General features: G+C 44.1%; 2 protein-coding genes across 5 annotated transcripts in view; one reads left to right on the plus strand and one right to left on the minus strand.

Moving 5' to 3' along the window:
• Positions 1-23,748, minus strand: part of LOC147891859 (uncharacterized) — a 174,778-nt gene that overhangs the window by 83,463 nt on the left and 67,567 nt on the right. For all 4 annotated transcript variants that reach the window (XM_087387867.1, XM_087387868.1, XM_087387866.1 and 1 more), the window contains one exon: positions 13,210-13,283. In XM_087387867.1, the coding sequence (XP_087243993.1) occupies positions 13,210-13,283 (74 nt within the window). The remainder of the gene's footprint in view (positions 1-13,209; positions 13,284-23,748) is intronic.
• LOC147891860 (uncharacterized) lies at positions 1,059-2,889 on the plus strand. Its single transcript, XM_087387952.1, has 5 exons — positions 1,059-1,316; positions 1,483-1,571; positions 1,676-2,018; positions 2,153-2,311; positions 2,437-2,889. The coding sequence occupies exons 1-5, from the start codon at positions 1,059-1,061 to the stop codon at positions 2,887-2,889; spliced, it is 1,302 nt and encodes a 433-aa protein (XP_087244078.1).

The following is a 23,748-nucleotide window of genomic DNA, read 5'->3' on the forward strand; positions in this document are numbered from 1 at the left end:
CACAATTAGTCTATAGATTGCAGTTTACTTGCTTCTTCTACTTCTCCCAAAATTTATATTGAATTATGCTCATGTGCATGCCAACATGACAGGTCATAGGTCATAGCAGCAGAGAATTACAGCATAGCAGCACAGATTTACCATGCCTAAACCTCCAAATCCACTTTGGGGGATCCATACCACTACGATTAACCCCGCAGTGGCAACGGGGTCAGGAAACAAAGAGTGGAAGTGCAATTATTGTGGCGAGCCTTTTGTGAGCTCAGCGACGCATCTTATTCTCCTTGTGTCTAGACTTGGTGGTAGGGGAATTGGTGGATGTACTTCTGTTCCTTTTGAGATTGTGCAGAAAGGTATCAGAGATCATCCAAAACTTTGTGATGGACCTAGTACCATGCTTGCTGCCTTGCAGGATGAGGATGGCCTGAATCAACCTTGACGATGTTATGGATAGTGACTCTAGTGCTATTGGTTCCTCTCATGCAGAGAAGAGGGCTAGGAAAGAGGGCATTGCTTTTGCTACATCCTCACCACCATCCACCGCTATGCCTACTTCGAAAAAGAAGCAGGGGACTTTATCAGGTGCATTGTCCACACAGTCTTGGCAAAATGAGCGGCAGCGTTTGGCAGATATTGAAATTGGGAGGACTGTGATTGAATGCAATTTTGCTTTCAAAGTCCTACAAACACCACAGCGGAAGAGGATGATCAAGGCAGTGGCAGCTGTGGGAGCTACAAATACATGGACAGGTGTGACATATGGTGCGATGAGGACATCTACATTTAACAAAGCTCTTGATCCTATCAAGGAGGGATGGAAGAAATTTGGTTGCAGCATTTTGTCTGATGGATGGAGTGATGTTAGGAGGAAGGGCATCATTAATATATTGCTATCCTCATGCCTTGGTACCTATTTTTTGAAAGCTGTTGATACAGGTCGAGGAGGTGCTATCACTACAGGTGAAGTCATTTTTCAGCATATCCGAGCAGCTATCATCAAGATAGGGCCTGAGAATGTGGTCCAAGTTGTTACAAACAATGCAAGTAATTGTGTGAGGATGGGAGAGCTTGTGGAGGCAGAGTTTCCTTCCATTGTATGGACTCCTTGTGCTTCACATTGCCTAGACCTTCTCATGGAGGACATCGGTCGGCTCCCTTGGATTGCTAGTGTGATGCAGACTGCTAGTACCATTGCAGCCTTCTTTAAGAAGAAGCCCAAGGCCTTGGCCATATTCAAGGAGCATAGCAACTTGGAAATTGTCCGGCCATCGAAGACACGCTTTGCATACATGCACATTGTTTTGGAGCACCTTCTTGCAATGCATGCAGCTCTTTGACAGACAGTGGTGTCTCGGATGTGGTTAGAGTGGCCTGACTCTACCAGGTCAGAGAGCATGATAGTACAACAGAGGATGTGCTTGGATCACTCACTTTGGACTGTCCATAGTGAAAGCTCTCCATCCTTTATTCGTTGTCTTGCAGGTGACTGATATGGAGGGAAGTTTGGTCCATCATTTCATGGAGCAGTTGCATGTTTCGCTAAGTACATGTAACTCCCTCGCACCTAAGAGGTAAGGTTGGTCTATGTCCATTATATTAATAAGTAATAAATCATCACTTATCATAAATCCATTATCAATGTTTATTATAATTTACAAATTATGTTGATATGTAGATTGGAAGAAATAAGGTCTCTAGTGGATACTAGATGGCGGTTCATGCGTAGGCCCATCCATGGGCTTGCAACACTTTTGCATCCACTGTTTAAGTCAGCTAATTTATTCAATAAGCCAGAGTTACTGGCGGATAGAGATGCCTACACAAGGAGGGTTTTTTCAGAGGATGAGCAATTGGAGCTGGACTTTGAGCTTTCTCAGTATCAGAATAGTGTGGGTGTTTCCTTCTTTAGACCCACGTCTAGAAGGAAAGAGATTTGTGTGAAGCCAATTGAGTGGTGGGAGACATATGGCTACTCCACTCCTCGAGTACGGAAGTTGGCTCTCCGGATTTTATCTCAGGTGAGAGCTGAGACATATATCTTTGGCATTTGCTATTCCTAGTTTGGTAAACTGTAAATGTAGATGATGATTGATCTCGATTCTCACTCCTTTAATCTTGATTTGTAAATGCAATCGAGATTTGGAACCAAAAGGAATGTGCAGCAGGAGCCGAGAGAAATTGGAGCTCCTACTCTTTGATCCATACGAAAATAAGGAACAAGTTAGGCACAAGGCAACTCGAGCGCTTAGTGTACTGCCGTGCTAACTTGAGGCTTATAAGAAAGCTTAAAAGCTTGGCAAATCCAATGCAGGTAACATTGGTAGCTTGAGTCTATTGTAACATGTTCTATCATCTATGATTTCAATTCTAAATATATCTAGGAAATTGAAATCACAACAATGAACATTGAACATACGCTTCTAAATGTTGTTGCAGGTGGATCCTACAAGCATTGACATAACCAAGTTGCCTATTTATGCTAGAGTTGAAGCTGATGAGGAGGAGATATATGCACAGCTACATAGAGAGCTAGAGACCATAGATGGACGAGTCACTCATTCACGTCGTAGATCAGCCATTGCTATTCCAGCACAGAGGGACACAGGTGAGGGCAGGGGCAAGGGCAGAGGCAGTGTCAGAGGCAGGAGTGGTGGAAGAGGAGCACGAGGTCGTGGTTGTGCCATCCGACGTGGCCATGGGAGAGCCGTGGCTGTAACCAATACCTCGTCAAATACACCTATGCGGTCTGCCTTGGACGAGGAGGAGGGGGAAGATGAGGAGGAGGAGGAGGAGGTACCTGAGGAGCCACAATATGAAAGTGGGGGTAACACTATCACTGATGGTGACTTTGGATCCAGTAGTCGCAGTGACCTAGCAGATTCAGACTAGGATGAGTCTTGAGAGACTTGACTCTTGAGATTCGAAAGTTTCATTTCAGTTATATGTATGAGGATTCAGATCTCATTCATGTCACATGTGACCACTAGATTGTTGGCATTGGCCGAGTTATTTATGACATATGTTTAAACTTTATTGATCTATGATGATTGACTATCATCTATGTAGCCCTCTACGCTCTTTAGTTGTAATTTGGAATTTTGAATATCAAATTGTTGGTTTGCACCTTAAACCTTAAAGTTGTGAGTAATGACTTGCAAGCCCATGAGTCTTGAGTCTTAACTTTTAACTTTGAAGTCTTGAGTCTTGACTTCTAACTTGCAAGAAGTCCCGGGTCCGGAGTCTTGGCATTTAACTTATTAAAGGACATGAAGCTAGATGTGATAATGCACTCAAGATTAGAATAGGGAAACTCCTAGAAGATTGGTACAAAGAGGAGGACACATGTAGTGAAATATTGACAAAGATCAGAGCAAGCTTGCCCAACATTGAATGGGTAGATGATGATGAGCAGGATGATGACGACTCCAGGCCAGCTTCTATTATGCACTACAAAGGTCATGCAATCCTTACACTGAAGTCAAAAGATATGCGGATCAAGCATCTTTGACAATCTTACAAGTTGAAGGGTACCAAAGTATGGATAGCAGAGCTTACACAAGCTCAACTCAAGAATAAGACAACTGAATTAGCTAAAGTCAGGGCTGCCAGCAAGGATGGAAAATGGGCAGTTTACCGTCAAGACATAGCCCTAATCAGAGAGTTTAAATCAAAACCAAAAGACTCTCAATCTTAAACTGATGAATGGCTTTTTACTCTTTCAGACTATTATGTAGTGGAGGTTGCGTTTGCACTCCTTGCCATGTGCCCTCCCTAAAGCAGATGTACTAGAGGGTTTCTTGCTGTCCCATAGACCTTTTTACTCTACAGTGGACGTTAATAGACTTTCTTTCTTTCTTTCTTTCTTTCTCTCTCTCTCTCTCCCCCCCGTCCGTACCTCTCCCGCTCGTACAGCCCCGTCCGTACCTCTCCATCCATACTTCTCCGTTCGTACAACCCGTCGCTCGTCAGCAGCCCATCAGTAGGAAACACACTAACCCTAACCCCGAGTTGGGCTAAACCCCCAACCCAACCGGGGGGTTAGGTTCAGCCAGGGGGTTCAAAAGAAAGCCAATTATGGACTGGCCTACCCTCTCCTCCAAGTCCCCCTCAACTCCTTCAACCTCCATTAGGACTCGGTACTCTACAGTTGCAGCCATGACTCCCTCTCCTTATGCACGGAATTACCAACAAGAAGGCTCAAAACGACCCATCCTTGGGCAAGAGGATCAGATTTTTTATCTACAACAACCAGTGAGAGAGCTACGATTGGAACTCGCAGAAGTAAAGGCTCGACTTCACATTCTGGAAGGGCCTAATAAGCAGGCACTAATTGATGAGGCTGTAAAATCTTGTAAGGATTCCCCCCCTACCCACAACTCTGTACAATCAAAGATCTTCTTCACATTGAAGTACAAACTGCTAAGAAGGAAGTGATTGTGGAAGTTGACACCACAGCAAGTATGATATTCAAGCAGAGATTAAAGAACACTAAGCTAGAAGTGATAATGCGCTGAAGATTAGAATAGGGGGACTCCCAGAAGATTGGTACAAAGAGGAGGACACATATAGTGAAATATTGACAAAGATCAAAGCAATCTTGCCCAACATTAAATAGGTGGATGATGATGAGCAGGATCATGACGACTCCAAGCCAACTTCTGTTATGCACTATAAAGGTCATGCAACCCTTACACTGAAGTCAAAAGATATGCGGATCAAGCTTCTTCGACAATCTTACAAGCTAAAGGGTACCAAAGTATGGATAGCAGAGGAGCTTACATAGGCTCAACTCAAGAATAAGGCAACTGAATTAGCTAAAGTAAAGGCTGCTAGAAAGGATGGAAAATGGGCAGTTTACCATGAAGGCGTAGCCCTAATCATAAAGTTTAAATCAAAACCAAAAGACTCTTAGTCTTAAACTAATGTATGGCTGTTTACTCTTTCAGACTACTATGTAGGCACTCTAAAATAATGAGGGTTGCTTTTTGCACTCCTTGGGAGCTGCCATGTGCCATCGCAAAATGGGATGAGCAGTTGAGACCACCTGGTACCACCAGGATTTAAGACTCCATACTTGTGGGATAAGCGGGAGGTGGAGACTCGGGAAAATGCTCCCAGAATGCCTCAGATACTATGAAATCACAGCACATACCACTATCTTTTCCAGCACAGTTTCCAAGACATGAGCCAAGTCGTTTACTATACAGACCATTGTTGTACTGCAGCTTTTGTTGTCAAAGGCCATAAGATACAGGCATACACTATTGTGATCAATGGTAGACCAAGGCCCCGGACATGAAAGGATGCAAATCTTGAGTGGAAGCAAGGCACATGATCCCAAATCTGACCTTCATAGATGCTAGGCCTACTCGTAACTCTGGTAGGCTCGGCAATGTCTACAAGATCGGCAGCCCCATCCAAGGTAATGTGCTCACGGCAGCAAATTGCTAACCAATCTCACAACATCCAAAAGTACGCCTCATGGAGGGTGCCAATGGTAGATCTCAAACATGCTACAAAGATATCAAAGTTGTGCTCACTCCCCGGCCAAGCTGGCATGTGGCTTAGATCATGCATGGCATATGATGCACATGGCCCATCTACCTCAGATACACATATTGCCAATACACAAACCAAATCCCTAACTTGCTCCAGTTATCTTTGATGTAATTTTCTCCTAATTTATTCAACATTAATGGAGGTGCACCAAACACCTCTAGTTTCTCCCACACAATATTTTGACCATGACAGTGTCGGACCTATGGGACAAACGTACAGAACAGACTGAACATCGCTGTGTGTTACTGCAATGGTACCCTTTGGTCTTACCCAAGGGGTCCTCAGAGACACACACTGATAGAGATATTGTCTTTTACACAAAGACACTTGAGAGTCTAGAGAGAGGACTACCCATAGTGACAAGATACACCTGCGAGTCGACTCACAAGGGGGAGATGAGGCAAGATAGTGAGATACAAGGTTCTGAAGGCATAGCAATTCTTTTTTGATCACCTGTGACTGCTCATGAGGAGGAGCACGCACAACACATGTGGATACGAGTCCAATCAATTGATACACAACAGATTCTCATTGCGATGTGCTACTTTCCCCCGGATACATCATCCTATGTGCATGAGGCACCACAAAGGGTCACAATCCATATGAGACGATATACGATAATATCACGGAGTTGTCGAGACAACGAGAGATCCTCCTTCTAGGTGTCTTCAATGTGCGTACGGAGAACACATAGGTGGGCCTACTCGATTTTGGATCAGACCCAACTCAAGACACAAAAGATGGACCTAGTAGAGCTTGGGATAGCGAGGCACTCATAGGATGCACCGCATGTGACACGTTATGGGCAACATTTATAGGAGGTGGGAGCAGTACACAACCTGATCATATACAATGGTCTTTAGAGATGGTTGTTATCCAGAGGGCCAACTTATTTCCCACATGGAGGGGGCACAATTACAGTGGACCACTTGGGTTTCCCAACCTTTCTGTCGTGATGACAATCCCTTCCCTCCCAATCGGTGCTGACCACTCTTATCAGGCATTCAGCATCTCAACTACCAAGCCACACACAGGATGTGATCCTCCTGCCCCCACCTTTGTCCAGATACACTTTGATCATGTCCTTGATGCAATCTATGTGAGGCACGTGTCTTAGGAGCTGAGATGAAGTAGACCTTGCCGATGCCTCAGACACCGTTGTATCAATGGTTCGCGATACCGTGGCTAGATCATTCTCTGAGACTAAGCCCGAAGCACGGCCTCCAGCTGGAAAGATGCCCCAGAACCCATGGTTTGATATTGAATGCCGAGAGATGAGATCTCACCTCATATGCGAGCAAGCTTTGGGCACAACGGATATCATGCCATCTTACATGCCATGAGGCACGAGCTCTCATCTCACATAGACTACATCAGTACAGGGTTACCTCATTGCTCAAGAAACCAAAAGGCAAAGCAGTTTGGGATGATACAGTCTTTTCGATTAAAAATAAAAGACAAAATCGAAAACCCCAATTCAGCCCTAAACCAAACCAGAATTTTTCTTCCGAGTGTCAACATGATCATCATGAACGGAATGACATGAAGAAGAAAGGACCTTGCTTTCACTGTGGGAATCCTGGCCACTTTACTTCTCAGTGTCAAAAGAAAATGGAAAGTATGGCTAAACACGGGTCTATACTTAGTGGTAAAGACATCACTAATATAGCCATGCACCACACTAGTAATTCTGAGAACACCTTAGCTATCTCAAAACCAAATTAGTTTGGTCAAGCTAATAAGTCACAGAAGACTGATTGTGGACCCTCAAGTCAATTCAGTCCACACATGCAGTGGTTCTCTCACTTAGAGAAAAGCGGCATTGACCATGTAGAACTAGGAGACTCCACTTCATCAGGCCTGGCATGTGAGTTCCAGGATGTTGGTGCATTGGTTGAAAACCATAAACTCCATCACGCATAGTATGGACTAGCTACTATGACATCCCCATTGACGTCAGTAGTGCCAAATAGTGGGTGTAGACCATAGTATAAACATATGCTCTCACACATACCTTCATTATTGGAGTGCCACAAAAGCCGTACTAAATGAAACTCCTAAAGAGGCCTTCACAAGAGCAAAGCCTAGAATAGATCACCTAAGAAAATTTGGTTGCACCATATCCCTGATGCCACTAGAAGAAAACTAGATAATAAATCAATTAAAGGTATATTTGTTAACTATAGTGATTATCGCAAGGCCTACAGGATTTGGAATCTTGAAGCACTCTATCTCATCACTAGCAAGGATGTAACCTTGATGAAGGAGGAATGGGTTATACTTCACAACAAGATATGCTGTCCCATCCTATAACTGAGCAAGTGGTAAATAAAGAGACTGAACCATCTATTGCTAAAGAACCTTCACCAGATCTTGGTGAGGTTGAGCCTGAGTCATAGACAGTACCGAAATGGTGTTACAAATTTATCAAAGAAGGTCGAGTTATTGATGAACCCTCGACTAGTGAGGAAGCACTCCAAAGGTCTACAAGGATCAGTTGGAGTATGGAAGAAAGAACTAGAATTAGAAACTAGAAATGAGATGACAAGACTGAAAGATAAGAAATACCTTGAGAAGAGTGTAGACAAGACACAAGCTAGACTGATAGTTTACAATGATGTGACCCATTGAATATATGGGCCAAAGTACAAGACATAAAGCAAGGGTGCTTATGGGATTATTGTAGAAGTGCCACATGGCACATACTCAAGACATAAAGACTAGACTTAGACTTAGACTTAGACTTAGACTATTGTAGACTAGGAAATAGTACACTTATGTGCACTTATCTCCAACACCCTCCTTAAGTGGACACTAGGAGTAAGACAGAAAGACAAGACTAGAAGACAGACATAAAGACTGATAGACTGAGAGACAAGATAGAAGACATGACAGACAAAAGATCCTGAGACACCCCTCCTCAAGTGATATCCTCATATGGGTCCACAAGGGTAGGGACAAGATGGATCAAAAACACAGTCAGATTGATAGACAAATAGACAGACAGACAAGACTAGATAGACAGCAGACTGACTGTAGACAAATAGAAAGACCAAGACACTAGAACCCCTTGACCTACATCATCGGTGGTCAAGGTGGTAGACAAGACATAGAAGTAATCAGAAAGCCCACTTCTCATCATGTGAGGAAGGAACAGCAGGATCAGCTGATGGAGATGTTGCAGCAACATGGGCTGAGGTAGATGCAGGAGCTGATGTAGAGGTTTTGGAGTAGCAGTCCCTCTCCCGGTGATTATCACGGCCACAAATGGTGCATGGATGAGCCTTGAAACAGTCCTTCTCCACATGATTAGTTTTGCCACAATGGATGCAAGGCTTTCTTACCTTAGAACTTCCTTTCTTTGCTAAAAATGCAGTGTCAATTACCTTTCGTTGTTGAGTTCTTTCTTCCTCTTGGAGAGCATTGATGATACCCTCAAGAGAAGGATTATTATGATACTTGAAGGTAGTGACAAGAGTAGCATAGGAGTCAGGTAAGCTTTTGAGAAGCACAGCAATAGCAATATCTTCGGAGATGGGAGACTTGACTGACGCAAGCTGAACCATAAGACTGCGAAGATAATTGACATGAGAGGCTATAGTAGCTCCTTCCTGCATATGTAGATCAAAGAATGAGATCATAAGTGCAATCTTAGAGTTTTTAGATCGGGCTCCAAAAAGAGCATCCAAAGTGATCCATGCTTGAGGAGCAGAATGTATGTCGGAGATGTGATGAATGTAATCATCTCCAAGGCCGAGCAATATGATAGCATAGGCTTTGTCGTTCTTGGCAGCGACAACTTGCTCAAATGGACCTTCGGGAGCATCACGGTGAACGATGTCCCAAAGGCCTTCTTTCATAAGATGGCACTTGATTTTGATCTGCCAAGTATGAAAGTTGGACCCATTGAATTTGTCGATAGATATGAGAGAATGAGAGGAAGATGCCATGTGGGAAGGTCTTACCTTAGGATGCAAGGGCAGTGTCTATTCCCTTACAATATTGCAGAAATAAATGAGAGGAAGAGATCCCAGAAGCCTGTTCTCTCACCACTTTGTCAGGGCCATAGCATATGACAGCACATCGAAGCAGGAGGAACCAGCAAAAAAGGAGAGACTGTTCAGCAAACTGAAAGAGGCAAAAGCTCAGTACCTTAATCCCGGGGAGAAGTAGAAGTGTAAAAAGGATGCATATCTCCGTGAAGATGGAGCTGGAGAAGTCGTCAACCTGTGCAGGTACGGATTCCGTACAGTCGTACGGACTGTACGGACAACGGGCAGAGTACAGAGTACGGCCGACATACGGATGTCGTGCAGAGTACGGACGACGGCATGGAACTGTACAGATCTGTCCGACGTACGGATGACGGCGCAGAGCTGTACGGATAGCAAGAACGGGTGCTAGATCTGTCATGACAGCAGAGTGCTGCGCAGATCTGGCGTGACAGCAGATCTGGCGCTCAGATCTGTGGCTGAGCTGCACAGATCTGAAGCGCAGATTTGGCATAGAGATTTGGAGCAGGCGGAGAAGGCGTACACGCAGCACAGTCGCGCAGATCTGGAGCGCAATGGTGGGGCAGAAAGAGGGCAGATCTCGGAGAAGAGGGGGCCAGCAGAAGCGTAGAAGAGGGCGGTGCAGAGGTAGAGGTGCCACGAGAGGCTGAAGAGAGAGATGCTGGAGGGAGAGGTAAACTGAAAGGAGAAGACGAAGCTATGGCTGCAGCAGAGTGAGAGGAGAGGAGAGGGGATCTACATGCTCTGATACCAAGTTGGAGTATGGAAGAAAGAACTAGAATTAGAAACTAGAAATGAGATGACAAGACTGAAAGATAAGAAATACCTTGAGAAGAGTGTAGACAAGACACAAGCTAGACTGATAGTTTACAATGATGTGACCCTTGAATATATGGGCCAAAGTACAAGACATAAAGCAAGAGTGCTTATGGGATAATTGTAGAAGTGCCACATGGCACATACTCAAGACATAAAGACTAGACTTAGACTTAGACTTAGACTTAGACTATTGTAGACTAGGAAATAGTACACTTAGTGTGCACTTATCTCCAACAGGATCCGAAGGGCACTCAATGTGTAACATGCAACAGTAATCTGATCGTGTAATCTCAGCAAGACCTTCTTTAAACCTTTAGCTAGGAATTAGCGTTATGCACCATAGAGAGAGAAAGGAGATAAGGGTAGAGAGAGAATGGAGTCGATAAACGATTGGGTCCCTGTACCCACTGAGGGCCCCCTCCCCCATTAAGGGGGGAATTGGCTTTATACTTCAAGAACTGAGAAATACAAATAACACTCTTCGAGAGAGCACGGAAATGCGCTTCCAAAGAGTACACTGTGCACACGTATAGCAGACCCAAAGACCTCGGAGGCAATGCCGACCAATACCGATACCTTGAAGTTGTCCACACTCACAATGTCAGGCACTTCTGCAAGGCAAGGAAGAGGTTTGTGCTGTCCACCGAAATGCAGGGTTACTGCGTGAGTGAGAGAGTGAAAGCTAGGAGTGAGAGATCCTAAAAGAGAGCTGAGAGATGACTGAAATGTAGAGCTGAGAAGTGAGCTGTGCAAACTGTATAAGATAAGTGAAAAGAGCTGTTGAAACAGAACCCCAAACCTTACTCCGTTTGCTGATCCGACTCCCCGTCTGATGCGCTGCGTGAACACCTTCCAAGAGGGCTGAACTGAGGCCAAGAGCTGACACTAGTCAGAGTCCAACTTCTAGAGGTGTCAGGCTGTTCAGGAAGGGCTGGAGTGGAGTTGTAGGAGTGCTAAAGGTGGGAGGACTGAATGAGGAATGAAGGCAAGGGCATCCCCCTTAAATAGGGGGCTGGGGCTGAGCCCCAAACTGGCCGACTTTCAGGGCTGGTTTGGGCTGGCTTTGCAGGCCCTTTGCCCCATAAAAGCCCACTTAGGGTGGGGTGCAGGGCAGCCTATAAAGGGAGCCCTTCCCCAGCCCATTCCTCTTCACATGCTCCAGCCTTGAGAGGGCCCAGAAGGGCTCCTATCCTAGGCTGGACCTAGATCTATCACTAATCCTAAGATGGAAACACTAACCTACCGTTCTCCAGTGGGTACCACGGAACAAGAACTGGTCCCCGGACTTGACCTAAGGCTAAGAGACTGAGTTACGTAGCTTGTGCCTGATTCCCTGGACAAGGCCTCACAAAGGGGTCACAGCATACGACAAAATCTCCTATTAGGAAACTATTACGCACTTGTCGATGTAGCCAATGTGTCACATTGCACCCAAGTGCAGGGGTGCATGTGACACAATGTGAGTCATGCATTAATGACCACTACGAGAGATATAGCAAGAGAAAATAAAACTTGGCAATTAGTAGATTTATCACCATGAGATGAGAAGACTTCCATCAATAACAAATGAGTTATCGGATAAAAATGCAGAGTATGGAAATGCAAGGGGTTTGGCCCAAAAAGAGGGCATTGACTAAGATGAGACCTTTGCTGCCAGTAGCAAACATAATCCTATCAAATTGATAGTTCAGTCGGCTATTCAGGGCTGGTTGGCTGGTCCCTTGGCCCCATAAAAGGTCGACTAGGGAGGGGTGTAGGGTAGCCTATAAAGGCAGCCATTTCCCTTCACTTGTGCCAGCCCCGAGGAGGCCCAAGAGGGCGGCTGGACCTCAACTACCCTATTGTTCTCCAGTGGGTACCAGTGAAAAAGGACTGATCTATCTGACTTGACCTAAGGCTGAGAGACTGACTTACGTAGCTTGTGCGACTGTCCCTAGACAAGGGCTCACAAAGGGGTCACAGCATACGACAAAATCTCCTATTAGGGAACTATTACGCACTAGTCGATGTAGCCAGTGTGTCACTTTGACCAAACCTCTTGCTAGATGTTTCCAGCTTGATATCCTAACCATTAACCTTTCAGCATTGAAAACATGACATGAACAAAAAACGAATATGAAAACTGTAGATCACATCTGCATGAAGAAGCTCAAACAGGAGCTGATAAAAAACTACACAAAAAACCCAAAATCACCAGCTCCGTATCCTCTACCAGTTGAATACATTTTGGAGAATATGGTCAGTATCACACACTCATGTTACCAGAATATCAACAAGTGCATTATAGAGATGTCACGAATTTGGATAATTTTTGGAGAATATTGTTTGTATCACACTCATGTTATCAGAATATCAAAAACTGCATTATAGAGACAGACGTCACACATTTAAATACAAAGAATGTAAGTGCCTTAGCGGAGCTGACGTACAAGGACCCTGAGAGCTGTATAGACCAGGTATTGGGGTTTAGTTTTGAAATGTAGGATATTCTGTACTCCTTCTAAGTGGGATAAAGATGGCATCATCATTTTGGGTATTTCCAAGCATAGAGAGTGCATCTCCCTTGCTGTAAACTGATGAGCTTTTCTTTTTGGCTAAATGATAGAAGACTACCTTTTTCCAAAAAGAGAGAAGCCTGGAACAACCATGTTTTGACAGATCCAAAAAATCCATAGGTTAAATTAACACATGCTAAGAAATAAAAATCATATTGCCTTCTGTCTACACAGAAGCCTGCAGATGATGTGTTAACACAAAAAATTCTGTATTTCATAAGATGCAAACTGGTGACACTTCATTGATACTTTTAACAACCCACCGCGAAAGTAGCACTACTGGATGATTTCCTGGGTCCATGGTAGCAGGAATTTGCACCAGGATTGCCTCCGGAATCTGAATGCATCCACATTACCACGTCACAAGGCTTTACAAATGTCAGATAAAAGATAGCACAAACTCCCAAAAAAAAAAACTCTTAGCAAACACAAGAATAACTTACACTGGATCATATCTAACCATAAAGCACATTCAGAAAGCCACAATGCCAAGCAAACTGAAGCAGAAGCATTCCAAAGACACAATCTCAAGCAAACTCAGAAGAAAAACAAAGTCCTTCGCATATTTCGAACAAAACAAAGGTTCAAACGATAGAAGTTCATAATGCCAAGTTTATAACAAAAGAGCAAGCATTGCCTTTAGGAATATGTGCTTGCTGTGGAGGGCCTTTGAAGATAGTCTTTACAAAGTAAAAGATTTTAGATAAGACAAAGTGATGCTCTTTTGTAACACATAGCCCATGGCAAGCACAAGACATGCTGCTTTCCACTTACATGCAGCAATTACATTTGGCACCAAGAGATCGTCTCATCACAGGTTTTTAGTGTTTGGATGTCATTTGGTGGTCATGACTTTACATATGAGACTGGATGGCAAGGTTCACACTACCCAGTGGATGTCCGAGGAGGTGAGCAGCAACAGCAGGGATGCCCTTTATCCCCCCCCCTCTTTGGACTTTACATTGAGGATCTGCTAAACACAAGTCATAACACAATCAGCAGTAACAATAAATCATGTAGCAGCAAACTCACCAGCCAACCACCCCCGAGCATGCGGGCTAGAGCTCAGATCCCACAAGCCCATTCCTATAGCACTGGCGTCCCATGCCACCAGAACCCATTCTCAAGGAACCCTTGGAATAGCATCTTGTGATGACAGGAGCTTCAGTTCGCGATCCAAACCAGACCAAACCTTTCACTGATGTGTGCACACTAAAATGAAGGCACAATATCCTTGGCCACTTTTTTATAGAAGAGGAGAAAGAAACAAAGAAGGAAAGTTTATTAAAGTCTTCGGAAGACCGATGGGTCTATGAGACTGTGAAAATCCTGATACAACAAGCTGTGGTAGTGGAGCTACTAAACAAGCGTCCATACCAATGCAAAATGCAAAAATGCAGAATGGCAATACTAAGTCCTAAGTACAACATAGTCATGTCGATGGTCGACTATATATATCAATCTTAGCATCGTCATCAATATCATCATCATCATCGGCAGCAGCAAGATATCAGGATGGATGAGGCAGTGGAGGCATAAAGTCAGCAATAGAGTGTTGTCAGCCACTCAGAGGTGCGGTCCTAGCACGTCTCCTGGTCGTAGCTCTGCGTCTGACCAGGGCTACGGTGACCCCCTTCGGTCGGGCTTCGACTCTAAACAAGGAGGGGATGTCCCCAAGTGTGATCTGTGTGTCGATCCTCTATCTGAGCTGTTGGGTGACAGGCTCCGGGTCACGGTCATGTCAAGGCCTCATCTCGTGGGGGTCCATGTGATCTAGCTGAAATAACTCCGTGATAGAGCTCTGAGAGGGATCAGCCGAGGAAGAAGTCTGCTCCTGTCTCCGTGCTCGGAGTATCCTCTTGCGGTGTCTAAGTGCCTCATGAATCAAACCTGCCAAACACCGCTGGTCTTGGTAGGAGAGGAAACAACCCAAAATCCCATAACCATCCCTGAAGAGGCAGTGGAAACACCCTCGGATCTCATAGTACACAGGACACTTGAAGATGAAATGCTCCTCTGTCTCAACCTCCTGCATGTCACACGGTGTGCATATGCGCCTCTCCCAGGGTAGTCGCTCTGCTCTGCCGCTCTCGATGCAAAGTTTGTGTGAAGAGACCCGGAACTGCCAAAGAGAGATCCTCAGCGAGTGGGGTAGGTGAATCTGCGTGTATCCTAGTGGGCCAATGAAACCCTCCGCTGTGATATGCAAGAAGTGATCTCTGTAGAAGCTAAGCTTCACTGGAAGTTCACTCGGTCCCCACCAGGTCCGAAATGTGTGTAGCTATAGTAGATCCTCACGGATAACCTGGTTGACCTCGTGTGATAAGAGGGGAGAAAACGGAGCATCCATGCTGTACTGGAAGGGATGTAGTCTATCTATGTGGAGCCCCAATCGCTCAAACCATCTCTCTATACGTGCATACCAGCACCTTTGGTCTCCTCCTGCTGCAAGTGCCATAGAAGAGGATGGAGCTATCAATGGTAGCCTGCTACGCCCCGAGGTATAATCCCCATATTCCCTAACTTGGTACAAATACGTGATGACCTGAAATGCAGCACCTAGCTGTAAAGGGGGTGACCCAAACTCAGCCTGAATGATCCGGTGAGGAATGGATGACTTACCATGAATCATCCGTGATAACATGAGAACCTGTAGCTACTCCACACAGGCCCACTTTGTATCCGACAAGTCTAGCCCCTAACAAGGGCTGTCGTACATCCCCATTGGGCGAACCAAGGAGTCAAAAAGCAACCCCTTGGTGCGTGGATTCTGAAAGTGTGAGCGAAAGCACTGCCTCTCAGTTTGGTCAATGAAGCATACCCTCTACGCAAGCGTGCCTGCATCGCGGGTCTCGTACTGAAGCTGGGCCGGAGAAGATAACCCCAAGATAAGTGTATGATGAAACTATCTCAACAGATGACCCCGCAAATGTGAACTGCTCCTGACGCATGATGGCTCGAAATGTATTGAAGATCATGACCTTGGTTTTACCCAGGTTGACCTTCAAATCATGAGACTCACAAAAGGACTGTAGTGCGTCTAGGTGTCTCTGAAGCCCCTCTGCTGAGGAAGACAAGAGAGCCACGTCATCTGCGTAGAGCAAAATTTGGATCAGCATGCCTGCAAGAGAGCAACCTACACCCCCCTGTGTCTGCATCACTGTCTCAAGCTCGTCAATGTAGAGGCCAAACAAGGTAGGCGACAAAGGACACCCTTGTTTAACCCCGATGGTGCTCATGATCTCGTCTATCCACCCGGATCTTGCCCGAACTCTGCCTGAAACTCTCTCGTAAAGTACCATGACAGCCCAAATGATCTCTTGGTCATAACCCAAGTCCTATAGGCACCATATGAGGCGGGCTCTCGGAACCGTGTCAAATGCCTTGCGGAAATCCACAAAGCAACAATAAACCCTCTGATTCCGTGATCTCGCCTCCTCAATGATACATCTGAGCGTGAGAATGTGGTCCATGGTTCCATGATCACGCCGGAATCCGGCCTGTCCTGTTGCTCTAAGTCCTCGACACTCTGCAAGTCTGCTAACCTCGAAGTCAAGTACTGATGCATAAATCTTGGACATGACATGTCCAATCATAATGGTCCTGTAGTTGTCCAGGCTCATGGGATCCCTTTCCTTGTGGATGGGTGAGATAGTGTTAATGGTCCAAGTGTGTGGAAATCCCAAACAAACAACTTCATTAAAAAGCTTTACTAAGATCGGGGCTAGGAGGTTAATTCCATATGCAATGAACTCAGTGCATAGCCCCTCATGATCCTTCGCTCGGCCATTATGAAGTTTCATTACGGCATCCTTTACCCTCCTCTAGTGAAGAGGGTGCAGGATGTGGGACGAGGCATGATTGAGAGGTTAGGGACTCGCTGATTTGGAATGTCATAAAGTGTGTGTGCATAATCAAACCAGATCTGAGTGTCAATGAGTGGCAGACGGGACCGTCCTTCTAGAAATCTCCACCAGAAGTCCTTAGAGTTGTTACTAAACAAAATGTTCAGTAGCTCCTCCTCGTTCCGACGAACGAAGTCTAGTTTCTTCCTCCGTACCAGTCTACGATATTCGCGTAGCGTATCTGGTGCGCTCATAAGACTGTTTTTGGTTTCGAATCTGAGTTGACGGCGTAAAGCCTTACACTCATCATCGTACCAACTATTACAAGGTACGGTTCCAGGGGGTGGTGGGTGGGTGGAGCGGGTGGTGTGGGAAAAAGCGTGAAATGTAGTAAACGGGTGACAAGGGCAGCACGATCCTCTAAAAGGGGTATGAAGTCAATATAAGCGAGAAGTATGTACAGACGGCTAGAGTAAGAAGGTGAGTGATCCCGATCAAAGCGTATATCGTGGTAGGTGGAGTAAGCACTGTTTATAGCATTCTGCTATAAACAGCTCCCTAGCTAGATATAGCGCACTAGCCCTTTGCTATTTCCCAAGTCCTCTACACCCATGTTAACCCGCTTCTCTTAATACAAAAGCCCCCTAGCCTTGTTGGAGTGAGCCTACTAATCTCATATTAGCATCCAAGTACATCCTCTTCAAATCTTTACTCTTAAATGGAATCAGGAAAGTTCTCCGCAAACTAGCAATTAATTTTCAAGTTGAGCCTTCTTCAGACTTAGCCTTCGACGTAACTTTAAACTCCAGAATTAATTTACTTATAAATCAATAACTCTTTCAAGCTCATATTGGTTAAATCCTCAACTTCCACAAGTTCTTGGGGGGAACAAGACAGTCTCCAGCATAGTTACCAGGGAATGGGAACGTTCCGAAATTTCAAGTGCCGGAACGGGAACGTTCCGGGAAGGGGGAACGGGGGACGGGAACTGGAACGCCACATCATATGACACGTAATCAATTCATATAAAAATATATCAATTATGAAAAAAAATGAGTAGATGGAGGGAGGGAGGGAGTAGATGGATGGAGGACTTGGATGGAGGGAGGGAGTAGATGGAAGGATGGAGGGAGGGAGTTGCAGTCACTAACATCTCTTGCATATCTCGCAAAAATCCTTAGCTGCATCAAGCTGAATACCCTTCAATCCAGCCATCACAGGAGACTTGGGATTAATATCCGTGCATAAGCATGAATGGGCCATAACCAAGAGCGATACATAAGCATGAACAGACTTGGGTTAATATCCATACATAAGCATAAACGGACTACAAACACTAGCTGTATGCTTAGCCCTATTATACGCAAATTCCACCACTGGGAGATACTTGTTCCAATCAGATGGCCTCTTGGAGACGTATACTTTAAGCATGCAGCACGAAAAAAATGGTTACATTTTGTAGGCTCTTCATTTAGCATACACCCACATCTGTTTCACCCTCTCTGTTTGCCCGTCAGACTGAAAATCATCAGGGGAACTCATACTCAAAGTAGTTCTAATTTTCAAAGTACTTCCTGTTCAAAGTGGCTAGAGAGCTTCGAATCTCCGGCACCGACTATGTTACAACTTACAAGGCAACCCATACAATCTAAACAAGTGCTCAACAAACTTCAGTAGCTTTCACGGTTGTCTTGGTAGGTAAAAACCTTTCCCTCTTTCTCAACGTATCTACCACTACCCAGATAGAATCATGCCCTTAATGTGTCTAAACCCACAATGAAATTCATGGATATATTCTCCCATTTACTTCCAGGGATATATTCTCCCATTTACTTCCAGGGATATCTAATGAGATTCATGGATATATTCTCCCATTTACTTCCAGGGATATCTAAAGAATGCAACAACCCTCCAGCTTTTAGGCATTTTGCCTTGTTTACTTGACACTGTTGGCATTTATCACATCTCGGCCTTACTAAAACGTCCATTTGACTAAATCATAAGTTAGACCTGTTGCCAATATAGCCTAAAATGACCATCGGTTCTACATAGCCCTCTTTGAGGAATCATAAGGTCACCCAACCTCGATAAAACTCAAAAGAGTTTACCTCACCAATGCAACTCAAAAGCATTGGCAAGCCCATTCAAGCTATCATTCCGGCACCCGATTCCCATGTCAAAGTCTTGCATTAATTCAATCCACCACGCCTCCCCCTCAACTCATGCCTATCACAGATGTACTTGATAGACTAGTCGTCAGTAAATACAACAAATAGAATAATGTCTCCAGGTTTTCAATGACTGAATAACCGCATATATTCGTTTTTCTGAGTATGCCATGGAACCTGAGTATCATCTACCTTTTGATGCTCAAAAGCTACAGTTCAGTCCTCCTAAAATAAAGATACACCTACCGCAAAGTCACTACCATCAGTCTCAACCATGAATGGTCTAGTACAATCCGGTAAGGCCAATACACGTGATCAACCCACCTAGCTAGCGGAAAACCCATGCAGAAACTTAGGTGGAAAGAAATCCACAACTCCTGCCTTTATTTCTGCAAGTGCTCGCGTTTCGCATGCATCTAATATGTAAGATTTAGACATGTTATCCACTTCAGATGCAAAATTATATAATCTACACTAATACACTTCATAATCAGAATTTGCAATTACATTGGTAACGCTTCAATGAGTTTACAAGAGTACAAGATGATTTTGACTATGCAAACATTATTTTCCCAAAATAAGGATTTGTTAACATGAAAAAATAAGTCAAATGTCTAGAACCCTCTAAGTCCAAGGACCTCTAAGGGCTTTCGTTCCATGAAAAGAACTAAGTAAAAGTCAAATCATACAATATCCATTTAGAAAACATTTGATAAGGCAGGTCTTAAACAGTATAAGAGCTTAATGATTGAGCAACAAATGTATGTACAAGGGCCTTGAGGACTATTAGGCTTCTATGGACTAAAATGCCCTTAGGTGCACCGATCGCCATTTCTATATATAAATGATGTGGATGTCTGTTACTAAACAAGATGCTTCATATCCTCTCAATTGATGGCCATTATTATTTTCTCACTACCCATGAAATCAATCAAAACAAGCATGCTTAAATAATTTTATTAATTTTTTTCAAGAAAATTACTTCATTAAGTATGAATGAAAACTGCGAGAGCAAGCTCAAATGTAGGAGTACATCATGCAATGCATGAGAAAAAAACCGCTCAAAATGAGCTAATAAAAAACCAAGGCGGAGTCTAAAAATGCCACCTCAACCCTAAGGGAGACTCAGAGAAGAAAGGAGATCCTCTCCTAACTCTGAAAAAAGTAACTCTCCTGGCAGTGGCTGCTCTAGAGGATCCATGCATGCTCGCCCATATGGCCATCAGAGTGTGTACTCTGTCGGTCCAAATACTGGCCATAGCCTAGGAAGGGTGAACCTGGATACCCTCCATCACCTCTATACACCTAGCTCTCCAAATATGCCAAGCTGCAATGCTAGCCAGAATCTCCTAATGAGGTATTTCTTATGAGGCATCTATGCAGGTAAATATCTCTCTTCTACTGGAACTCCAAAATCCCAATCAATGGATGCAAAACCGAGAGTCAATCCTTGCAGTTTACCAACAACTAAGACCTTAGGTAACTTAACCTTAGCAAATAATGCCATGTGGCACCTGTGTGAAAATGTGAAGAAATCTACAACACAGAAGAAAAACGTTGACACATAGATCTATAGCTCGAGAATCCTTCACCGAATCATGCAAGACTTTACAGGTAGCAATTTTCGCTTGCCCCCAATCCACTGGAACATACAGATTCAAAAATGGTCTACTAAGGCATGAGAGGAGTGAAGGGAACATCATGGAGGGAACAAGACTCCACTGAGTGTCACCGTACAATCAGAGTTGGATTTGGATCATGTCTCTCCAAAAACACCTGAGGGCCAGTAAGAGATAACCAAGCCACTGAATCCCAGGTCATATAGAAAGGTGTTGTATGAAAGATAGTGAAAATCCTAGCAACGCCTTTCCAGATTGTCCTCGCCTCTCTGCACTTCCAAATGCAATGCTGTACTAACTCAACTGCAACGTGACAACGAAGACAAGTAGGGTCAGGGATCTCCACAGGTTCACTGCAATCCCTCCATGAATAGAGAGCTAAAAGAAAAGAGTGATCTTTCTATTCGTGACAAATTTCCGGAGCCTACGCCAAAAGTGCTTAAATAACCTTGACACATGACAAGATGATGATAATGTATGATGATGTGTGAAGCTCAATGTAGATTGGTAATATCATTCAAAGGCTCCAGATGAATGTAATCATATTCCTAATGCCCCTTGAGGAGATTCCTTTTAGAGAGAAATATTAATGCATAGAAACTAGATACATAACAAGCGAAGCCATTTTGGTTTGCAACACAAACTTGTAAGAAAAGGAGGGAGCAGAATACAAGAGTGAGAGCAAGAGCAAAACGTAAGTGTGCACTAGAAAAGATAAGATGAGTACAGTGTGAGGATAGTTTTGTCCAAGTGACAAAACTATACTAACCCACTAACTCTGGTTAGGGGGAGAAACCTCCTAGTGAGGGAAAAGTGCCCCTAACTCACTCCAGCCCAATTTGAGTCACTGTAAGCATGCATCTTTTTTTTTTTTCCATGAAAAAGACTTCTATTAAGTAAGAACAAAAACCCGCGAGAGCAAGCTCAAAGCGGAATACATCATGAAATCATGAGGATAATAAAAAACCCCCTCAGAGTGAGGTGGAAAGAAACCAAGGCTGAGGCTGAAAGTGCCATCTCAACCCTGTAGTAGATTCAGAGAAGAAAGGAGAATCCTTCCATTCCCTGAAGAAAGAAGCCCTCCTGTAAGCATGCATCTGCAAATCACCCCCCCTTGGAAACATCCAACCATAAGACTTTGTGCCTTGCAAATAACGGAAGATGTGTTTTACAGCCTGCCACTGCATTGTCTTTGAGCTGTGCATATACTTGCTCACCTGAGATACTGCATACTGAATATCGGGCCTTGTATTGCACAAATAAATGAGGCATCCAACAGCCTGGTTGTAGAGTGTGACATCCAATGATTCACCTGCATCATACATAGTAAGCTTCAACCCCGGCTCCATGGGAGTGGCTATAGGCTTACAATCTTGCATGCACATACTTGAATTGAGACATAACAATGCTACGCTTGTCTTGTATAAACTCAATCCCCAAATAGAAATTTAACATGCCCAAATCTGTCATGTCAAATTCAGCTTTCAGTTCAGTCTATGAGCAACATGTCATATACATAAAGAATGATGACCAAAATATCCCCCCCATCCTTCTTGATGTAGAGAGTGCTTTCCGTGGGATATTATGTAACCCCTTACTTGCCAAGAAGGCATCAATCTTTGGCATACCATGCACATGGGGCTTGTTTCAGCCCATATAAAGCTTTGTTCAGCTTGCAAACTTGAAGTGCATTGCCCAAAAGTTCAAATCCAGGAGGTTGTTTTACATAAACCTCTTCCTGCAATTTCCCATTAAGGAAAGCTGTTTTTATGTCCAACTGATGGACATTCCAAACAAAATTTATAGCCATTGCAATAATTGACCTTATGGTGGTCACCCGGGATGTAGGAGCAAAAGTTTCCTCATAATCTATGCCCTTTTTCTCAGCAAGCCTTTGGCAACCAGCCGTGCCTTGTACCTATAATGAACCCATCTGGCTTCCTTTTCACTTTAAAAACCCACTTGGTACCAATGGCATGTTTCCCTGGTGGCAAACCCACAACATCCCAAGTCTGATTTTTCTCAATGGACTGCAATTCATTGTGCACGGCATGCATCCAATGCTCATTATCCTTGGCTTCTTCAAAAGAGCCAAGTTCTCATCAAGAAGAGTACCTGCATAAGCTGTCTCAACAGAAAGAGCCCCCCCTGCATGCCTTATTGCACTACGAGTGGTGTATGCAGAGATCCAAAAGACTCTTCTTAAAAGTGATATGCTTAGAAGCACCACTATCAAAACACCAAGTGTTCAGTGTCTCATTGAAGAGCATGCTTCCTTTGAAGGGTCATAGCTGCAAGTCAAGGAAGCATACGGGTCATCCTCAAGAGTGGCTGTAGTATCTGAACTAGCCACTAGAAAAATCTAAAACGCAAGACAAAAAACCATAGTGCTCTTTCACAAAGTTGACTTTAACATCCCCTCCATCATGTGCATTAGGAGCAAGCATAGTGCTCTTTCACAAAGTTGACTGTAACATCCCCTCCATCATGTGCATTAGGAGATGATGCATCTGAAATAACCATACCCGAATCCCTTTTCTTCTCCTTAGCTATTAGATTCTTGCATTCTCCAATGTAATAACTTGGCTTCTTACAGTAGTGACAAATGCCCTTCCTCTTAGGCTTGTCTACATCACAGTTAGCCTTATAAGAGGGCTGTCATGAATCAGCTTTATGCTGATGTGTGGGCTCATTTCCATGTTGCTTTTGTTGCCCTTTCCCGTTGGGCTTGAACTTTAAAAGCATGGCATGCTCACCAGCCCGTGTTGCCATGTTCTTTCTTGTCTGCTCTTCCAACAACAAGAGTCTTACCAACTCGTGAAAGGAGAGAGCATTGCTGCCCCTCCTAGATGACAAATTCAGCGAGGTATTGAAACCAAGATAAGACTCGGGAAGAGAATTCAAAGTGGTGGTAATCATCTCTGAATCCGAAATAATCTCATCTATATTCAGCAACTGCTCCCTCAAATCCTGAAGTTGTGTGAGGTGAGCATTCACATAATCTCCCTCATCCATATGTGTATGAGATAGCTCTCTCTTCAAGAAGGAAACTCTGGCATCATTTCTTGCCGCAAACATTCTCTCTAAACTCTCCCAAGCTGATTGTAACTCAAACATATAAACACAGGGGATTCCTAGGATTAAACTGTATTGCAACTAACATATAAACA

Source organism: Dipteris shenzhenensis, chromosome 17 (assembly GCF_047967505.1).
Source record: "Dipteris shenzhenensis isolate YYH24624 ecotype China chromosome 17, Dip_SZ_1.0, whole genome shotgun sequence".
In the NCBI taxonomy this organism is placed as follows: Eukaryota; Viridiplantae; Streptophyta; class Polypodiopsida; order Gleicheniales; family Dipteridaceae; genus Dipteris; species Dipteris shenzhenensis.